Source organism: Lactuca sativa, chromosome 8, assembly GCF_002870075.4.
Source record: "Lactuca sativa cultivar Salinas chromosome 8, Lsat_Salinas_v11, whole genome shotgun sequence".
Lineage (NCBI taxonomy): Eukaryota > Viridiplantae > Streptophyta > Magnoliopsida > Asterales > Asteraceae > Lactuca > Lactuca sativa.
Window position 1 is genome coordinate 225,384,352 of NC_056630.2, and position 19,012 is coordinate 225,403,363.

The window sequence follows — 19,012 nt, forward strand, 5'->3', positions numbered from 1 at the left end:
TACACTTTTAACCCTTTGTGTATAAAAGAATTTCCATTTTAGTCCTTAAACTATTTTTCTTGACACTTTAGTATCAAAACTTGTTGGAAAGACATTTTTAGCACAAATTTACTTGATAAACAGCTTAAGTCCTTCAAAAATGAAATTTTCTCGGTTGAAACCTCCATTTTCGCAACTTTTACAATTTTGGCCCAAAAAGGAAAATTTTTGCATCTTTGGCCCCTTTTTAATTTGAAAAGCATTTTTGACCCTTGAAATGAACTTGGTACACTAGAAATCCCCTGTTTTACAGAAATGTGCAGTTTCAGCCCCTCCAAATCAAAATTTTCACAATTTGGGGCTTTATTGGGCCGAAAAGCCCATTTTGGCCCATTATGTTTAAAATTCATATTTTTAACCCCTCAAAAGTGTTGATATTCAGAAAATACACATTAGAAACTGTTTAGACTCATCTCAACCTTCAGAATTCATATATTGTCGTTTTGGGCCCTTTAGTTTTGTATTTTTAGCATTTTGAGCCCAAAAATGGGTTTTAAGTCCAAAAATGTTCATATTAACCAACTTGATTATTTTTCTAGACTTGATTAGTGTGAAATGGTATAAGTTATACTTATTTCATTCATCATATTGTAGATCTCGATTTTTAGGTTCTTTTTGGCTAGTATAAACATCACAATCACATAAGATCATACATATAAGCATAAAAATCATACAAGGCATACATATACTCATAGATCTACACATTTGTTTGTATTATCCCCCACAAAACTTATAAAAACCGAAAAAGAGGGGTATGAAGCTCAGCTTTGGGTGTGGTTTCGGTTTTTGGAAGAAAATGAGAAGAAAATTCGGCCTTAGCAACCTTCCTTGGAGATCTCGAACTTAGAGGGTTTCTAAGAGAGTGATCATGATTTTTACATGGATTAGAAGGAGATTTTGATAAAAAAAAAAAAAAGAACCTAGATCATAGATCCAAACTTGATCTTACCTTAGATGAAGAATTTGTGGAGATATCTTCTTGAAAGCTCCTTAGATCTCGAAAATATGGAGGAGATATGAGGGAGTTTTCTTGAGAGAAAAATGAGTGAAATGTGTGTGTGTGTGTGCTTGAAATCGGCCGAGAGAAAGAGAGAGAGAGAGAGAGAGAGAGAGAGAGAGAGAAAGAGAAAAGAGTGGCTAAGCTTGGAAGTATGTGAGTGCATGGATGTTTGAGTTCTCATGCATGGATGTCCCATGAATAATGGTGAGGTGTCACTCACAAAGTCAACTCCTCTTTCTCTTGGGCTTGGGCCGAAAATGGGGAGGGTGAGAGGAGGTTTTTGGGCTTTTTGCCCTTAAGCCCATGTTACAGTTAGGATGAATGATTTTTGGCCCTATAAAAATAGAAATGTGATTTTTATGCTTTATTGGGTTAGATTAGGTTAATTATGGTCCAAAATGGTTCATATAATTAATCTATTTCATTCTAGGCCCAATATGGCCCAAAATATTGAATTAAATGGAAATGGGTCCAATTGGATCCCATTTAAGAGTTCTAAGCCCAAGGTAGTCAAATTGGAAGCTTATTGGTCCATTGGGCCCAATAAGGAAGTCCTAGTCCATAATGGACTTAAACAAGAACTTCTAGGGTCTCCAATTGCTTAATGACTACATTGAAATGCTTGTATGAGGTGTTTGATTGAAATTATGTTGTTATAGAGTATGCATCGTACATGCTCTCATGTCTTTGATTCATAATTTGGCTTAAGTGTTGTAGTTACAAGACATAAAAATTTCTAGTTGTGACATATAGTTTGACAAAAACCAAAAGACTACATGAAAAAACATAGGACATACCAAGACTACATACCAACAGTGCCTAAACTCTGTGAATTAGGGAGAACCCCAATTGTGGATACAACTCCATGTGAAGGCCGGAATCCAAGAATGCCACAAAATGAAGTTGGGATTCTTACTCCTCCAATTGTATCAGTACCTTAGAATTTAACAAGAGACATATGGAAAAGTTAACAGAAGGCATAGAAGTGAACACCGGTATGTTCAATCCCACCATGTGTTGCAGAACGTAATTTATAAATTCAATTACACCAATCATCTTAATCCATTAAATGATGAAGATAAAAGACAATGTTGGTTTAAAGGATTAATTTAGAGACACAAACCCGAAAGGATCTTCAGCCAGATGAACTGAATTGGCCATAATCTCAGCGACTAATCGTGTTCTAAGTTCTCCACGAGAGTGTTCTACATATGCTTGAAGCACACAACATCCACTTCTATCTGTTGCTACTTTATAGCACTCATTTGCTATCTCAGTAAAAATCGGCTGACAAAATTTATGAACTCATTTGCTATCTCAGCAACAGACCCACCCCCTCGGTCCAGCCAAGAACCGAAGGAGCCTCCTTCCTCAATCGCCAATCGCCTCATCACAGAACACACTAAGCGAAAGGGTTAGAAATCGGGAATGAAAATTTGGGATTGCACCCGTTTCTCCCACAATCGTTCGATTTGATGGTAAGGGGCTGGTTTATGAAGGGCATAAAATTAGGGTTAGAAAAAGTCAATTAGGTTAAAAGTCAATACCATGATTATAGGGATTATTTTTGGAAGTTATTATTCATATTAATAAATTACCATTATTTATTTATTTAATTATTTAATTTTTTATTTAATTTTGATTGGCCCACATTTATGCATACAATAATACAATACTTACTTTAAACACTTGAACCTCTCTCTCTCTCTCTCTCTCTCTCTCTCTATATATATATATATATATATATATATATATAGGCTTAGGTTATTCTATTCAAAGTAATTATTGTGTTATTGTATGCATAAATGTGGGCCAATCATTTTACTTATTTTAAGAAAGTGATTAATACATATTATTAAATTAAAGATAATTGAAAAAATATCATCTAATTTCATTCTAAGGGTATTTTAGACAATTGAGATAAATTTAAAAAAGGAAAATTTCATATTTTTTAGGATAATTAACTCTCTTGATTTTAAAATTCTAATTTTTTTAATTACTTTAATTTTAATTATAACGTAATTTTTATAATTAAACCTGATTTTATTCTGTTAGAATGACATTCTGTTAGAATCATATTCTCTAGGAATTTTCGAATACATATTTCTATTAGAATGATATTCTATGAGAATGCCAACACGGACTAATAACAAACTTTTGGATACAACTTCAAAATTTTCATTACATTCTTAAAAAAGTAAAAAATTTATATAATAGTCTATGACAATGAAATACTCACTAATAACAAACAAAACCATGTATATTATTCGCCCTGAATATTCTAGCAGAATATATTATTACATATACTCCTATCATTCTATTGTAGATTATTCTATCAGAAGAATAGCTCTTTCCTTTGTGAAGACCAATGACAATTGTTCAACCATCATCTAATCTTCAAGCCCTTGATCATCAATGAAATTAGACATTTTACGAAAATAACTGCCATGAATCAAATCATGTAATAATAATATTCTCTGAGAATGCTTTTACATGGCAAAAAAATACCACAAAAATTTAGTAAATCTGACAGAATGAATACCACATGGTCGGGTCAGATTATTTTTCAGGAACTTCCACAAACACCTGTCATGCATCATAATAAGCTCTATGACAAATTTCACCAAAATATTGTTAATTTGCAAATTCTACAAGACCTGAAGTGAAAATAACATGATTTGCAAGTATGTAAGCTACCTTGCTTCTATGATTCAATAGTAGGCTAGAAAACTTCATAATATATCTCAATCAAATCATATGCTACAATCATCTCCCCTTTCCCTAAATACATGTTCTAAGTGATACATCTTTTTTGGATTTCTTACATCTTTCTTCTTGCCCTAATCACAGCCGAAACAAGACTTTCCAACACCAACTGACCAACAAACTGTATTTTTTAGCCATGCTTTACTTCAAGATTTACATTTTCAAGAGTTGGATGTTCAAAACAGAAGATTACACAAATAAGAGAACCCACCAAATAGAAGTAGTGAATATACTCAAAGTGAATAATTCTTGAAATCCATTTAACCTATACCATGTGTATCTTTATGATTTTGACGAAGGAGTGAAAATTAGAAACATAGAAACAAATATGATGACTTCTGGCAAGGATCTGCGGGTCTGCGACAACAGATGTTGGAGAACCAAGAAATGGCATACATAAACCCAAACTGAATATTCGTTTATTTCTTTTTCAGAATACATCGATTTTGGTATAAAAATCTTCAAAAAGAACTAAAATGAAAGAGCGACAAAGAATTTGTAGAAAAACGTATTATCATAATCAAACCAATTCTTTCTTACCTCCAACAAATCCGATTCTTTGTTATTCTTCATCAATCTGAAACAGAATAAATATAGTTTCCTTTAGATAACTCTGATTTCTCATACGTTGATAGGTCTATTTTCCCCCTTCACACATCACCATCAGATCAGGAAGAGGGCTTCACGGATTCTTCCCACCTTCACTGCTTCGGCCTCGTCGATTTCGGAGACGACCTCCTCGCAAATCGATCGACCAAATGCGACCCTTTGCACTCCTTATCGCGTTCGTGTTTCCCTCTCACTGTATTCCATTCGTCTGCATTCTTCCATCTTTGCCCGATCTGTTAGTCAGGTGATGAACACGGGGAAATAAAGCCCTTCCTTTTGTTTCAGTTCATTTTTTTATGGAAGACATCGATGACGGCTGTATATAAGAAAAGAAATTAGGTTAAATTGAATGCTAGCATGATTATAAGGATTATTTGTGGAAGCTATTTATCAAATTACTAAAATACCCTTGTTTATTTATTTAATTATTTAATTTTGATTGACCCACATTTATGCATACAATAACACAATAATTACTTTGAATACATGAACCTAGCTCTCTCTCTCTCTCTCTCTCTCTATATATATATATATATATATATATATATATATATATATATATATATATATATATATATATATATATGAGACTATAGTAGTAGATAGATACAAGTTACTAGGAATTTGATACAAGAATATTTATCCTCTGAGAGAGGATTTTGTTCTGAGATTCGGATTTGGGGTTTTGGGCATTTCGTTGCATTGCATACAATTGTTTTTTACTTATTGTTGTGTATATATGAGAACTTTTGATAACGACAATATACTTTGGCTTATATTATGTATTTCCCCCAAATTGAGTTTTGATGACTTATTTGTTTTTGATGAAGTATGAGCTTGTATATTTATATTACATTTGTCATAATTTAAATAAAATTTTATTATACTTATCATCATCTAAAAATGGTAGGAGGATAGATAAGAAGAAAAAAATGAAAGGATATTTAATTTGTCATTTATATATAATTTGGTGTTGGAGTTATGTACAATTGGTATAATGTCTATGTAAGTTTGTACTCACTACACTCCTTGTAACCTAACTTCCCATGTTAATTTTTATAGGTAAGTGGTAGTTGTTAGAAGCATTGAAAACTAAGGTTTACGCATGTTTAGAACACTTGTAAAAAACAAAAAACTTCCAACTTTGATATCTTGATTTTACGGGACTGTAATTCAATGAATATAAAACTAAAAATAACAAATTTTTAGTCTAATATCATGTACAAAATTTAAACTGCATGTTGAAAAAACCTAATGTCAATCCGACTTAAAACGAATGAGTATGCGTATTTTAAACTTTTCATAAAAAACGGTTCAGTTCCTAACAGGGATTGCGGTTCTTAAACCCGGTTTACACGGACCCGATGGACCCAAACCCGGATTACCCGAAACTCGGAAAGTCATTCTTTAAACCCGGAACCGGAACCAGTTCTATATATTTTGGTTCTAACGGTTCCAGTTTTCTAGTTTTAAATGTCATCCCTAGTTAAAAGTATTGAAGACTACAAGGTTTAAGCATGTTTAGAACACTTATGTTATTGTTAAGAATATGTTATCTTTAAACCATTGTTTTGATGCCTACAATGCACTCTCCATAATTTACTAAACCATCTTTGGAATTAATGGTTGGACCCGTATTCCGTACTCGCTTTGAAATTTTATGAACTATTGATGTTTCCTATTTTCCACAAATTAAAACTAAAAAATATTTCATAAAAATTATTTAAATAGTTCATGCTATAAAATGCTTGTCTATGACCAACATAATAAAAGGGGAAAGTACAAAATAACCACCAAAGAAAATGAAATTTGAATAATCACAAACAATACATTGTCAATATATGAAATTCAACAATTACATTTGAATAATCAAATGGGAGTTGTAAATTTACCATTTTGACCATAAGAATTGGGATATAACCAAACCAACCACCAAATGCCAAAATGGTTGTTCAATCTTGAAACAAAATAACCATCAAATTTGGCTTTGTCCTATAGACATATTTCATATTCCCCTTTTGTACAAGAATAGACTGTGTTAGCCTAGCCATGTGCATTCAAAATTTCACAAGAATTATAATCTTGGCACATTGACCTTGACTTTGACTTTGACTTTGACTTCTCATCACAAGCTATTCCTAATATTATTATTATTATTATCATTAACAATCAATCCCCATCTGATCTATTAGAAGACTCTCTCCTGATCATATTTATCAGATCCTGCACCACTTCTGACATCGGTGGCCTAAACTCCGGCTCCGCCTGCAGATATAATAAAATCATTTTCCATGTCAGCAATTTTTATCAAGTGGCATCTGCCACGTCAGCAACTTACAAGTAACACCATTTTTAATTGCTAGTAACAACATTTTGTTTCTAAAAACCTAAATTACTCTAAATTTAACCTAGTACTTTTCAAATTCAAATATGAAAAAAAAAAAAAAATCTTTTATTTTTAATATCCAACAAGATTAAATTTATCAAATTTTCTATGCAAAAAAAGAGAAAGCATTTTGGAGTTATAAGGATAAAATATCAAAGAAATAGTTGGGAAATATACAAAAAAAAAAAGGTACTTTCAGAGTTTTATCAATTTATCCAGGGTTAATCTCAAAAAAGACCTTATATTTTGTGTTTTTTCCGGATTAAACCTCAAATTTATTTTTTGCCTAAAAAAGACATTGTATTTTTTCCTTTTTTCCAATAAAGCCCTCAACTTTGTATTTTTTTTTCCGAAAAAAACCCTCAACTTTTTTAGTTTTTCTCGAAAAAACCTTCACATTTTACAATTGTTTTTGGGAAAAAAATGACTAAAAGGGCCAGATCGGAAAAAATACAAGGTCTTTTTCAGGCGAAAAACAAATCTGAGGTTTAATCCTGAAAAAAAAACCCACAAAATATAAGGTCTTTTTTAGATTAACCCATTTATCTACTTTAACCATTTTCCCAAATAATTAAACTATTTTTCTCAGTTACTTGATTTACCTATTCAACCAATACTTTTTTTTTATAATTATTATCACACAACAATATCAACAAAACGGTGAAAGTACTTATTTATTTTTTTTATAAATTTTCCGTATATGTTTTTTTATCGGTTAAAAAAATTATAATGGTTTAATTAATCACTATAGAAAATAAAGTACATTCCCTTAATTAAGAAGAAATGTTTTATAATAACAAACCTGAACACAACGTGATATAATATCTGCAAAATGTGATAATGATTTTGGTGGATATTGACCATTGAGAGAAGGGTCAACCATTCTTGACAATGCATCAATATCATGAAGTTGACCCACTGCCCATCTCACCAACAACTGCTCCCCACGAGGTCGCGCACTATAAACAAAACAAAAAAAAAAAAAAGTAAATGAAATAGCAACGTACTTTCATGTTTTTGTTTATTATATTTATAGCATTTTTACTATAACACATCAAATAAATGAAAGTATGATGCTATTACAACATTGCACTTACAATTTCTTTTTCCTATTAAGACATTGTACTTTGAAGAATCTACTTGATTACACTAGTGAAAATAGCTTTATATTTGAATGACATTGCTATAATTGGGTATTATTATACTATTATATAACAGCATGATACTTTCAATTATTTAACGAAAAAAAAATGTAGGTTGATATTTCTTGCATTTAACCCAATCTAAATGCAAGATATAGCAACCTACTTTCATTTTTTTTCCATTACTCAATTTGACTTCCAATTTTTTTTCTTATCAACATATTATTCTTCAAAATATCTACCTAATTAAAGCATTGTACTTTGAATTTCTTTCTTGTTAGGATGCTATAAATTATAATAAATAATTAAATACAACATTTAACATTTAAATTATATTATTTACCTGTCGTAAGATTTTCTGCCTGTTAAAAGTTCTAACATCACCACCCCAAAACTGTACACATCACTCATAGATGTATAGATTCCTGACTCGAATTCAGGGGCACCATAACTGAAGGCTGATTGAATGTTTCCTGACAACTGTAAGTGGATAAAAACATAATTTTTTTATTTATATTATTATTATTAAAATATTAAATAATAATAGTTATTATTACCTGATTAACTGAGCCTGGGGTTATTAAAGGAGCCAAACCACAATCAGAGACACGTACAGAAAGATCATCATCTAGAAGAACATTGGCTGACTTGAAGTTTCTATGAATGACAGGTGGATCACAGAACTCGTGTAGATACCTACACCATTATTTAAAAATAAAAATTATTTTTCTAGATAAATAAATACATAAGAATGAAGTAATCTAGAAAACTTTTTATCTAGTTGTCTAGTATTTACTTTCACTATTTTATGAGTTTAGCCACTTCATTATTTGGAAAACCATTTATCATGGTTTCTAGTTTTGATAAAAGGTAAAATACAATCGCCATTTTTCGGGTTAATCTCAAAGAAGACGTTATATGTTGTGTTTTTTTTTCCGGATTAAACCTCGAAGTTTATTTTTCTGCCTGAAAAAGACCTTGTATTTTTTTCATTTTTTCCGATCTGGCCCTTCTAGTCATTTTTTTTTCCAAAAACAATTGTAAAATGCGAGGGTTTTTTCGAGAAAAACTGAAAAAGTTGAGGGGTTTTTTTCGGAAAAAAGTACAAAGTTGAGGGCTTTTCCAGAAAAAATGAAAAAATAAAAGTTAAAAAATATATTTGAGGTTTAACACGGAAAAAACATAAAATATAAGGTCTTTTTGGAGATTAAACCCCATTTTTATTGATTTAGCTGCCGAACTGTTTTTTTATTTTATGATTATTATGATAATAGTTTTAGGGCTAAATCGAAAAAAAAAAATAACAATAATAATAAATAAAAAATAGTTCAATGAGTAAACCAACGAAATGGTGAAAATATGGAAAAATGGTTCTTTTATAAGGTCAAAAAAAGTGTAATATTTTTAATCAATAAAAAAATATGGAAGTGTCCAAATCCAGAAAATGGTGAATGTACGTTTTCACCCCCAAAATATTGACACATATAAAATACATATGTATTCATTGTTCAATGAATCAATATATAAAATAATAAATAGTCAAGCAGCTAAATTTTTAAAAATTGATGAAATTGTTAAAATTGTGTATTTGACTTACTCTAAGGCTCTAGCAGCTCCAAGTGCCATTCGAATGCGTGTTTTCCATGAAAATTTTCTTTTGTAATCATCATCAGAGTGTAGAGCATCTTGAAGGGTCCCACTACTACAATATTCATAAATTAATAGCCTTTGACCATGCTCTGAACAATACCCCATCAGTTCAACAACATTTGCATGACGAATTTTGTCTATATTATTAACAAGCTCAATGAAATCCTCCTCTTTTTGCTGATTGATAACCTTTTTGTCCAATTTCTTCACAGCAAGAAACTAAACAAAACATTTTCAAAAGTAGTACATAAGAATAAGATGTTGAGATTTTAGAAGATAAGGTTAAATGTATGAAATAGTAATGTAGTTTTGTTTCTTTTTATTACAAGATTTGTAGTTTGAAAAAAAAATACCTACTCATAAGTTCATAACAACTGTATACAAATACAAAAAAAATTGGAAGACTAGATTTGATTGGAAGTATGATATGCTATAAAAGTGATTTTTTTTTGGAACACAGCTTGAAAGTGATTTTTTAAGCAAATAGTTCTCATTTGTAATGAGAAATAGGCAACACACATCTTGAAACTTTCTATAAAGGGTTAAATGTGGGGTTAATCTCATAAACGACTTTATATTTTGTGTTTTTTTCTGGATTAAACCTCAAATTTATTTTTTTTGCCTAATAAAGACCTTGTATTTTTTCATTTTTTCCAAAAGAGTCCTTAACTTTGTATTTTTTTTTCCGAAATAGCCCCTCAACCTTCTAAATGCTTCCAAATAAACCCTCAACTTTGTTATTTTTCTCAAAAAAAAACCCTCACATTTTATAATTTTTTTTGGAAAAAAATGACTAAAAGGGTCAGATCAGAAAAAATGAAAAAAAAAAAATACAAGGTCTTTTTCAGGCAAAAAATAAATTTGAGGTATAATCTGGAAAAAAACACAAAATATAAGGTCTTTTATGAGATTAACCCTTAAATGCGCATTTAACAAAGTTTCGCTTTTTCTTCCCCAATTTATGCACAAAATGACTTTTTATACAAAATATTTCATTTTAGGACCAAAAGATGTAAATATTTTACCAATTGAAACACGGTTGCATAATCCATGTCAGTTTTGTAAGTTTCTAAAACAAGAAACATATTTGCATAAACTGATAAAAACTAAAAAGAAAAGTCAAACATTGTGTGTGTGTGTGTGTGTATATATATATATATATATATATATATATATATATATATAAACATTGCATATTCTGTCTAAAAAACTACTTTATTGCATATTAATGATTGAATATATTATATATATGTAGAATGTAGAATTGATACCTTTCCATCAGGAAGCTGTGCCCTATAAACACTCCCCAACATTCCTCCACCAATAAGATTATCCTGAGAAAAACTGTTTGTGTATTGCTGAAGAGATGCAATTGTGTAAGATCTCACATATGTTTGAGGCACAACAGGTTTGGTGGAAGTTCTTGCTGATGTGGCGACAGCAGCCACCGCTATAGGCTCGACAATAACCTTCTCGAAAGGTAGATGAATTGGTTCTGATGATGAAACTGGCGGTGGTGGAGGTGGTGGTGGTGGAGGCGGTGGAGGTGGTGGAGGTCGCATGGAGTCTATATCAAATCTGGTGAAATCTATCTCCTGACTGTCTTGCTTTGGTAACGCGGTGAATCTTTGCATGGGGACTGTTCTACGTGGTGGTGGTGGTGGTGGTGAAAGCAGTTGTTGTTGCTCCTCCTTTGGTGGTGGAACTGCCGCCTTCTTTGGGGGTGCTGAAAGAACAAGTAAGAATAATATTATTAAAGGTTAAATTTCAAGAATTAGTAACATACTTCCATTTCTTAATATCACAAAAGTGATTATTGGGAAACTTTTAAATTATAATGTCTTTTTTTTCCAAAAAACCCATCAACCTTGTAATTGCTTCCAAATAAACCCTCAAACTTCATGGGTTAATCTTAAAAATACCTTATATTTTGTGTTTTTTTTTCCAGATTAAACCTCAAATTTATTTTTTGCCTGAAAAAAACCTTGTATTTTTTTTATTTTTTCCGAAAAAGCCCTCGACTTTGTAACCTTTTTCTAAAAAAACCCTCAACCTTCTTAATGCTTCCAAATAAACCCGCAACTTTTTTAGTTTTTCTCAAAAAAAACCCTCACATTTTACAATTTTTTTGGAAAAAATGACTAAAAGGGGCAGATCGAAAAAAATTAAAAAAATACAAGGTCTTTGTCAGGCAAAAAACAAATTTGAGGAGTAATCCAGAAGAAAAAAAAAAAAAAAAAAAAAAGCAAAATATAAGGTCTTTTATGAGATTAACCCTTTATAATCCTGTAGACTTTTAAAAGTAAAAATATTCTAATAGGAAAAAAAATACCTTATCAAGAAAAAAAAAACAAAACAAAAGTAAAAAGCTATGATAAAAAGGAATGAAAGTAGGATGCTATAACATATCTAAAAAAAGTACGTTGCTATTTCTCACATTCTTAGTTTCTTACCTTTATCAACTTGATTAGGTGGTTGAGCAAAGGGCCCACTCTCCATATGACTCTCACGATTATACGGAGCGATCTCATGTCTCTTGTTCGTCAAACCAGGAAGTCGTTTTCTTCTAAAGCAGGGTGGTATAAATAGCAGACAGACTAATCCCAAAACTATAAAACCAAATACCGATGCAATTGATACCCAAACTTTCTTTTTAGAACTCCATGACTTATTTGTGGAGCTAGATTTGGACCCTTGATTTGACGATGGACCATCCGCTTGTTGTGATGGTGTTTGTTTGCCAGGTGGCGATTGTTTCCCGGGTGTCTGTCGAGGTGATGGGAAAAAAGGCGTTCCGGTGGTGGTGCCTGGGGGCGTGAGTGGGGTCGGGGATGTAGGTGGAGATAGTGGAGCTGCACTTGTGGTATTGAATAAGTTCCCGTCTTTTCTGATATCCAAACAAGATTTTTAAGTTAGCAAGTGGAAGTGTGGTTGGGTAAAACATATTGGGCCTTCTAGGCCCGTTTCTTATGCTAGTCTTGAACATGACTTTTTTGTTTCTGTGTTTGTTACATGAGATTTCTAGGGTTATTTTTGTCTTTTTTTTAACGATGTAGATGAGGAGGGCGTTTATGTCTTTTGCACACTGAGCTTGGCATGCATTGGACTATGATTTGGATTCATGTCAAGACAAAAATCGTAATCTTTTGTCCCTTCCAAAAAGGTGGGACATGGACTCCCTCTCGATCTCTCGTCCATGTAAGATGACAAGAATACCCTTCTCGTCATTATCATCAAAATTAGCCCTAGTAAGTTTAAACAGTACAGTCGTTTCCTGTCTCGTGTAACAAACGCAGTTTGTTACACGAGACAGGATCGAATGTGACAAGACAAGCTTTCTAGGGCTATTTTTGATAATAATGACGAGAAGGGCATTCTTGTCTTTTTACATGGACGAGAGATTGAGAGGGAGTCCATATCCCACCTTTTTGGAAGGGACAAAAGATTACGATTTTTGTCTTGACATGAATCCAAATCATAGTCCAATGCATGCCAAGCTCAGTATGCAAAAGACATAAACGCCCTCCTCATCTACATCATTAAAAAAAAGACAAAAATAACCCTAGAAAGCCCGTGTAACAAACACAGACACAAAAAAGTCATGTTCAAGACTAGTATATTCAAATGAGCCCAAAGTTTATGAGCATAACTACTTATGCACCTGAAAATAGGAATGGCTAGTAACTTTTCAGGTATAGGTCCATTGAACATGTTATTCTCTACATTCCTGAAAGTATGAAAAAGAACAAATCATTAAAAGATAAAAAAATAAATAAATAAATAAACAAAGTAGGGGAAACCTAGTGGATGATATGAATAACCTAATCAATAGTTTTAATGATTACAAAGGATAAACAGGTCATTTTTACTTGAAAGTTTGCCAATAGCAACTTATTTTCATCCATTGAACATGTTATTCTTCTCTACATTGCTATAATTTGAGAAGCTTACAGATCAGTCAATGGAAGATCTTGTAGAACATCTAGAGTCCCAGAGAGTTGATTGTTCTGCATATGACTGCCCATGAACATGTCAGCTTCACTCGTGTAAATAAATGTCATAAAACTTTTGTAATTAATAAAAAATGATTACTCACAAAGTAGTTAGAAAAGATAAATGTTGTAAAGAGGAAGGTAATTCTCCACTCAAATCATTACTAGACAAATCACTGCAAAAAAGGAAAAAAAAAAAAAAAAAAAAAAAAAAAAAGGTTATTAGACCAAGTTCCAACAACCCTTGAGCTGACTCACACTGTAAATCAAGTACACAGTGGCCCACTAGTTGCTGACATAAGAGCCTAATCCACATTGGGATTAAAATACTAAAATAATAAAAAGGAAAAAAGAGTGATATTTTTAAGATAATGGATCCTACAGATTAACCAAACCCGTAAGGCCTTCAAAGGAATCCGGTATTTCTCCTGATAAATTGTTATCATTTAGAGACCTAAAGTACAAGAAACATAACATATTATTATATTAATAACTCCAATAAATATTTAAGCAAATAAAAACAAGGGCTAAATGCTATGAATAGCAAAGTATTTTCATTTATTTGTGTATTAAAGCATCTTGCTTTCATTTCTTTCTATAATGTTGTAATATGAAGGGTCAATCTCAAAAATGACCTTATATTTTGTGTTTTTTTTCTGGATTAAACCTCAAATTTACTTTTTGCCTGAAAAAGACCTTGTATTTTTTTTCATTCTTTCCGAAAAAGCCCTCAACTTTGTATTGTTTTCCAAAAAAAAAACTCAACCTTCTAAATGTTCCCAAATAAACCCTCACCTTTTTTAGTTTTTATCGAAAAAACCCTCCCATTTTACAATTTTTTTTGGAAAAAAATGACTAAAAGGGCCAGATCGGGAAAAATGAAAAAAAATACAAGGTCTTTTGCAGAAAAAAAAATTGAGGTCTAATCTGGAAAAAAAACACAAAATATAAGGTCCTTTTTGAGATTAACCCTAATATGAAAAAGTAAAAGTAGGATTCTAAAGTAAACAAATAAATGAAAGTATGTTGCTATATTTTACATTTTAATAGAATACACAGTAAAAAAAAAAGAAAAAAAAAAAAAAAAAAAAAAAAAAAAAAAAAAAAAAAAACTTACAAGGCTGTTAATTGTGTTAAAGAGGTTAGAAAAACCGGAATGCTTCCCGTGAAGTTGTTATCTGCAAGAAAACTGCCAAAGGTAAAGACCATCACATGTTTAGCCATCAGAGAAAAAGGGTAAAATAGTCATTTTAATTTTTATGTCAAGTGTTACTTTTTAAGAAAACTTGTTATTTTTTTTTTATCAATACGGGGGTTATTCTTCTAGCAACCCTAGAGTTGGCCCACACTGGCCCACTCTAAAAGCATTAAATGTAAATCAGGTACACACTGGCCCACATAACAGTACAACCTAATCCACATTGGAATTGAAACTCTCAGACTGCTTAAACCATGTGTGTGAAGAATGATAGGAAAACTTACATATTCATGATAGTAACAGGAAATTCAGTTGGAATACTACCCCGAATAAGATTATTGCTCAAATCTCTACAATAAAATAAGACAAATTATATCAGTCAAACATCAAGAAATCTTTTTTATATATATATATATATATAATTTATCTAGACAAAACACTTATTTAATGAGAAAAAAGAAGAAATGGGATCTTAGTATCTTACATGCTTTGAAGTGAAGTAAAAGATCCTAGGCTCTCACCAAGTTCTCCTACTATATTGGCACCAATAACAGTTCTGTAATAATAATAATAACGAAAATATTATAAGAAGACAATTAATGAAAAAAAAAAGGAGAAAAAGGAGTTACATACATTGATAAGATGTTTGTATTAGTAGGGTCACATGCAACACCCTGCCAACCCTCGATACACGGGTCTCCAGCACTAGCTGTCCATCCAGGGAGTAGTGGAGATCCCAATGCAACATACAGTTTATTTATCGCACTGACTGTGTGGATAAAAAAACAGTATCATCAGTATCAGTATCGGTAACAGTATCAGACATTTAATTTTTAAACACCGAAAAGATAAAGACGATAAAAAGAAGGACAAAACATCATTGTTCCTTTATAACTTTATATCAAATTCCATATGGGTATTATCACATAAAGAAAAAAAAGAAAAAGAGAAGTTGTAATGAAAGGTGGATATGAAATTTTCAAGAACTTAAAAGGTAATTATCTTTGCCCTATTCATATGAAAGTAATATGTAAACTTCCACAAACAAGACACAAGGAGTCAATGACTATGAAGTATTTCCATGTGTTTCAAAATGTTAGTTTCAAAAGGTTTTGTCATCCTAATTAATGAAGTTAAATTGCCAACGGCTTTAAGTGTAAATTTTTATGAAATCTTATTGAACTCTTCGTTTTCTTAAGTTATGCAAAATATTCAAGTTGTTAAAGATAAAAGCGGATTTATAGCTACTTAGAACTTAAATATGAGGTTTTCAATTTTCATCGGTTTCGATCAAGATTAATAAGAAGAGGTCAAGATTGGGTGCACTTATGTTCATCGGAAATAGTGTTTATTAGGCAGATCTAGTTCAGTCTTTTTCACACGGAAGCACACACATACACATCTCTTTCTAATAAAGAATAATAGAGAGAAGACCTTAATTTAGTCTACGAGAAGACTTACCATCTGCAGGATTGGTAGCAAGAGAAATTGGGCCCACGAAGATCAATACAAACCCTAAGAACAGCAACAAGTAAATTATAGATCTCTCGACACCCATTGATCCAAAAAGTGCTATTTCTTCCAATAATTTAACCTCTGCATATCCAATTCAACCTACAAGAAGATTTAACAAATAAACGTCATCAAGAGTCGATTGATTTAAAGCAAATATTGAAGTAAAAAAATGGTGATTGAAGCTGAATGCTAAGCATCTTATGAGGAAATAATGGCATTGGATGACGAAATAACACAACATGCTCATGTGAGTGTTGTCTAGATTTGAGTGTAAGTGAAGTAAAACACTCACAAAGAGGTAAAGATTCTTTGGGGCATTTAATCGAACACATAGCAGATGCTGCAGAGAATTAAGATTATGAAATCTAGATAGTATAAAAAAATCGATCACCTTGAAGAGGTGAAGAACAGAGGAAAGGTGAGAGAAATGTTGGAAAGTTGCAGAGATGACAGACAGAAAAAGTTTAATTCTCTCTCTACTTTCTCTCTCTGGAAAGGAAATGAATGGATGCTCGGTGATTGTGTGTGTATGGAAGTCATACATATCTGCTAATGAACAAGTTTGCTTAAAGGAAAGTGAAACTGTTATGCCCACGCGCAGTGAGAGAGCGCGTGGTAGTCTTCTCACCAATTACCAATCGCACTTTAAGAAAATAAATTCCATTTATATCATTATATGTATGGGAGGGTGTTAATAATTCGATCTATTATGAGCTTGATGTAGATTGGCTCGAATTTAATGTCATTTTATATCACATTACTCCCATGTCTTAATCAATAAAGAACTTAATGTCTTTATGAACTCAAGAGTGTAAATATGAAATCACTTTTAAATCATTTTCTCAAGTCTCATTGATCAATATTCAATAATAAGTATTCCCTAAAATATAATTAACACATCATAACAACCCTAATTCCATTTCTAGTTCATGATTCCATTCCAACAAATATGATTCAAGCTCATTAATGGGACTTAGTAGCTAAGAATCATTTTAGAGTTTGTAAGCTTAATCGGTCCTTATGTTACCTTGAAAACTCTTAAATATTACATACATAGTTTTAAGTTGTTTGCTTTCATTCAAACATTTCCCAAACCATTTTGAACAAGTTTAACTCCAAAAACCTCATTATTCCATTCCAATGTTGAATCACCATTAGAATCATCAATTTCTTTCATAAACATCTAAAGTACATATGAAATCATATCTAGAATCCAATCATCAACCAAATGACATGAATAGCTAATCTAGATCACAAGGATTTGATCTCATAATCATAACTAGATGTTAATATACAAGTAATTCATTCTAGAGTACAGCATCATCACCAACTAAAGTTTTAGTTTGTGATTGTGGTAAATCTTACCACCAAAATAGGTGGGATACGTGTATATATATAACAATGAATTACAATAATAGTACTTGAAGAATAAGATAAATGCAAGATATGCACAAAGTATTGTTTTAGTCTAACATGGCAGGAAAGAATTCAAACTGCGAAGTGACACGTTCTCGTATTAAATGATATTCAAACCCAGAAGCTTGGTCGGAACAAATTTGGTGTATAGCTTGTCGGAAGTGACACGTTCTCGTATTAAATGATAATCAAAATCAATATGTGTAGCTCGTTTATGTGACACTGGATTCCGAGTCAAGAATAAAGCACTGTGATTGTCACATAGAAGTATAGGCCGAACTGATGGCAGAGCGTATAGTTCCTATAATAAATGAGTAATCCAAACAATCTCAGCTGCAATGTTAGCCATGGCTCGATACTTAGATTCACAGCTAGATCGAGAGACATTAGGTTGTTTCTTAACACTCCATGAAATAAGATTTCCACCTAAGAATATTGAATAAACATACGTAGATCGTCTGGTTTCAAGACAACGAGCCCAATCAGCATCGGAATAACCAAGAATATCAACATCAGGCAGTTTCCTGGAAGGTGAGACCAAAGGAAAGAGAGCCTTTAATATTTCGAAGTATACGCTTCACACACTGAAAATGTGTATCAAAAGCTGCCTGTAGGAACTGACTAACCTGGTTTACAAAATAGGAAATATCTTGCTTGGTAATGGTTAAGTACTAAAGTGCACCTACCAAAGACCAATAAAAGGTTGGAGAATGAAAGGGATTACCACTGGAAATAAATGTCTCAGTAGGAGCAAGGGGCGTGTGAACCGGTTTAGAATCAAGCATGGTTTCCAGTTCAAGAATATCCTACATATACTTGGATTGACTTAAAAATAAATCATCATCTGTGTAAGCCACCTCTAGACTAAGAAGGTAGTTTTAAGTCACCAAGATCTTTAATCGCAAATTCTTGGTGCAATCTACAAATGAAAGAGGTAATAACATTTCTGCATAATAAGGTCATCGACATAAACTAGAAGATACATGATGCATGAGTCTTGTTTGAAAACAAACAATTATGTGTCAGCTTTGCTATAAGTAAATCCATCACGAACAGTGGCAGCCTTGATCACAGGACTGAAAGTGTGAAAATAATCTAGATCCGAAATTTGTGTGAAGCCTTGAGCAATAAGTCTAGCTTTGAGCCATTGAATAGTGTCATTGAGTTATATTTCGTACGAAAAAACATTTAGAACCAAATACATTTTTGTGTTTAGGTCGAGGTACCAATGCTCATTTATCATTCTGTTTGAGTGCATTAAGTTCATCATGCATCACCATCATCCATTTAGGGTTTTTT

At 31.9% G+C, this 19,012-nt stretch overlaps 1 protein-coding gene across 2 annotated transcripts; it reads right to left on the reverse strand.

Moving 5' to 3' along the window:
- Positions 1-6,201: 6,201 nt before the first annotated feature.
- Positions 6,202-16,844, reverse strand: LOC111883211 (protein STRUBBELIG-RECEPTOR FAMILY 3). 2 transcript variants are annotated; one of them, XM_023879555.3, is made up of 17 exons: positions 16,689-16,844; positions 16,244-16,396; positions 15,416-15,551; positions 15,267-15,338; positions 15,067-15,132; positions 14,702-14,773; positions 13,967-14,038; positions 13,689-13,760; positions 13,544-13,609; positions 13,254-13,319; positions 12,046-12,479; positions 10,864-11,318; positions 9,540-9,811; positions 8,500-8,638; positions 8,286-8,422; positions 7,603-7,759; positions 6,202-6,679 (listed from the first exon to the last, which is right to left on the reverse strand). In XM_023879555.3, the coding sequence occupies exons 2-17, from the start codon at positions 16,338-16,340 to the stop codon at positions 6,584-6,586; spliced, it is 2,409 nt and encodes an 802-aa protein (XP_023735323.2). In that variant the 5' UTR covers positions 16,341-16,396; positions 16,689-16,844; the 3' UTR covers positions 6,202-6,583. The 2 variants fall into 2 exon arrangements, with proteins under 2 accessions (XP_023735323.2, XP_023735324.2); XM_023879556.3 differs by having other exon boundaries at positions 16,590-16,805.
- Between the last annotated feature and the right edge of the window lie 2,168 nt (positions 16,845-19,012).

Coding starts and splice junctions, on each gene's coding strand:
- LOC111883211 (XM_023879555.3), bottom strand. CDS start 16,340: ATGGGTGTCGAGAGATCTATAATTTACTTGTTGCTGTTCTTAGGGTTT. Junction 14,039..14,701: donor TTAACACAATTAACAGCCTT/GTAAGTTTTTTT, acceptor CTTGTACTTTAG/GTCTCTAAATGATAACAATT. Junction 13,610..13,688: donor TTATCTTTTCTAACTACTTT/GTGAGTAATCAT, acceptor GTTCATGGGCAG/TCATATGCAGAACAATCAAC.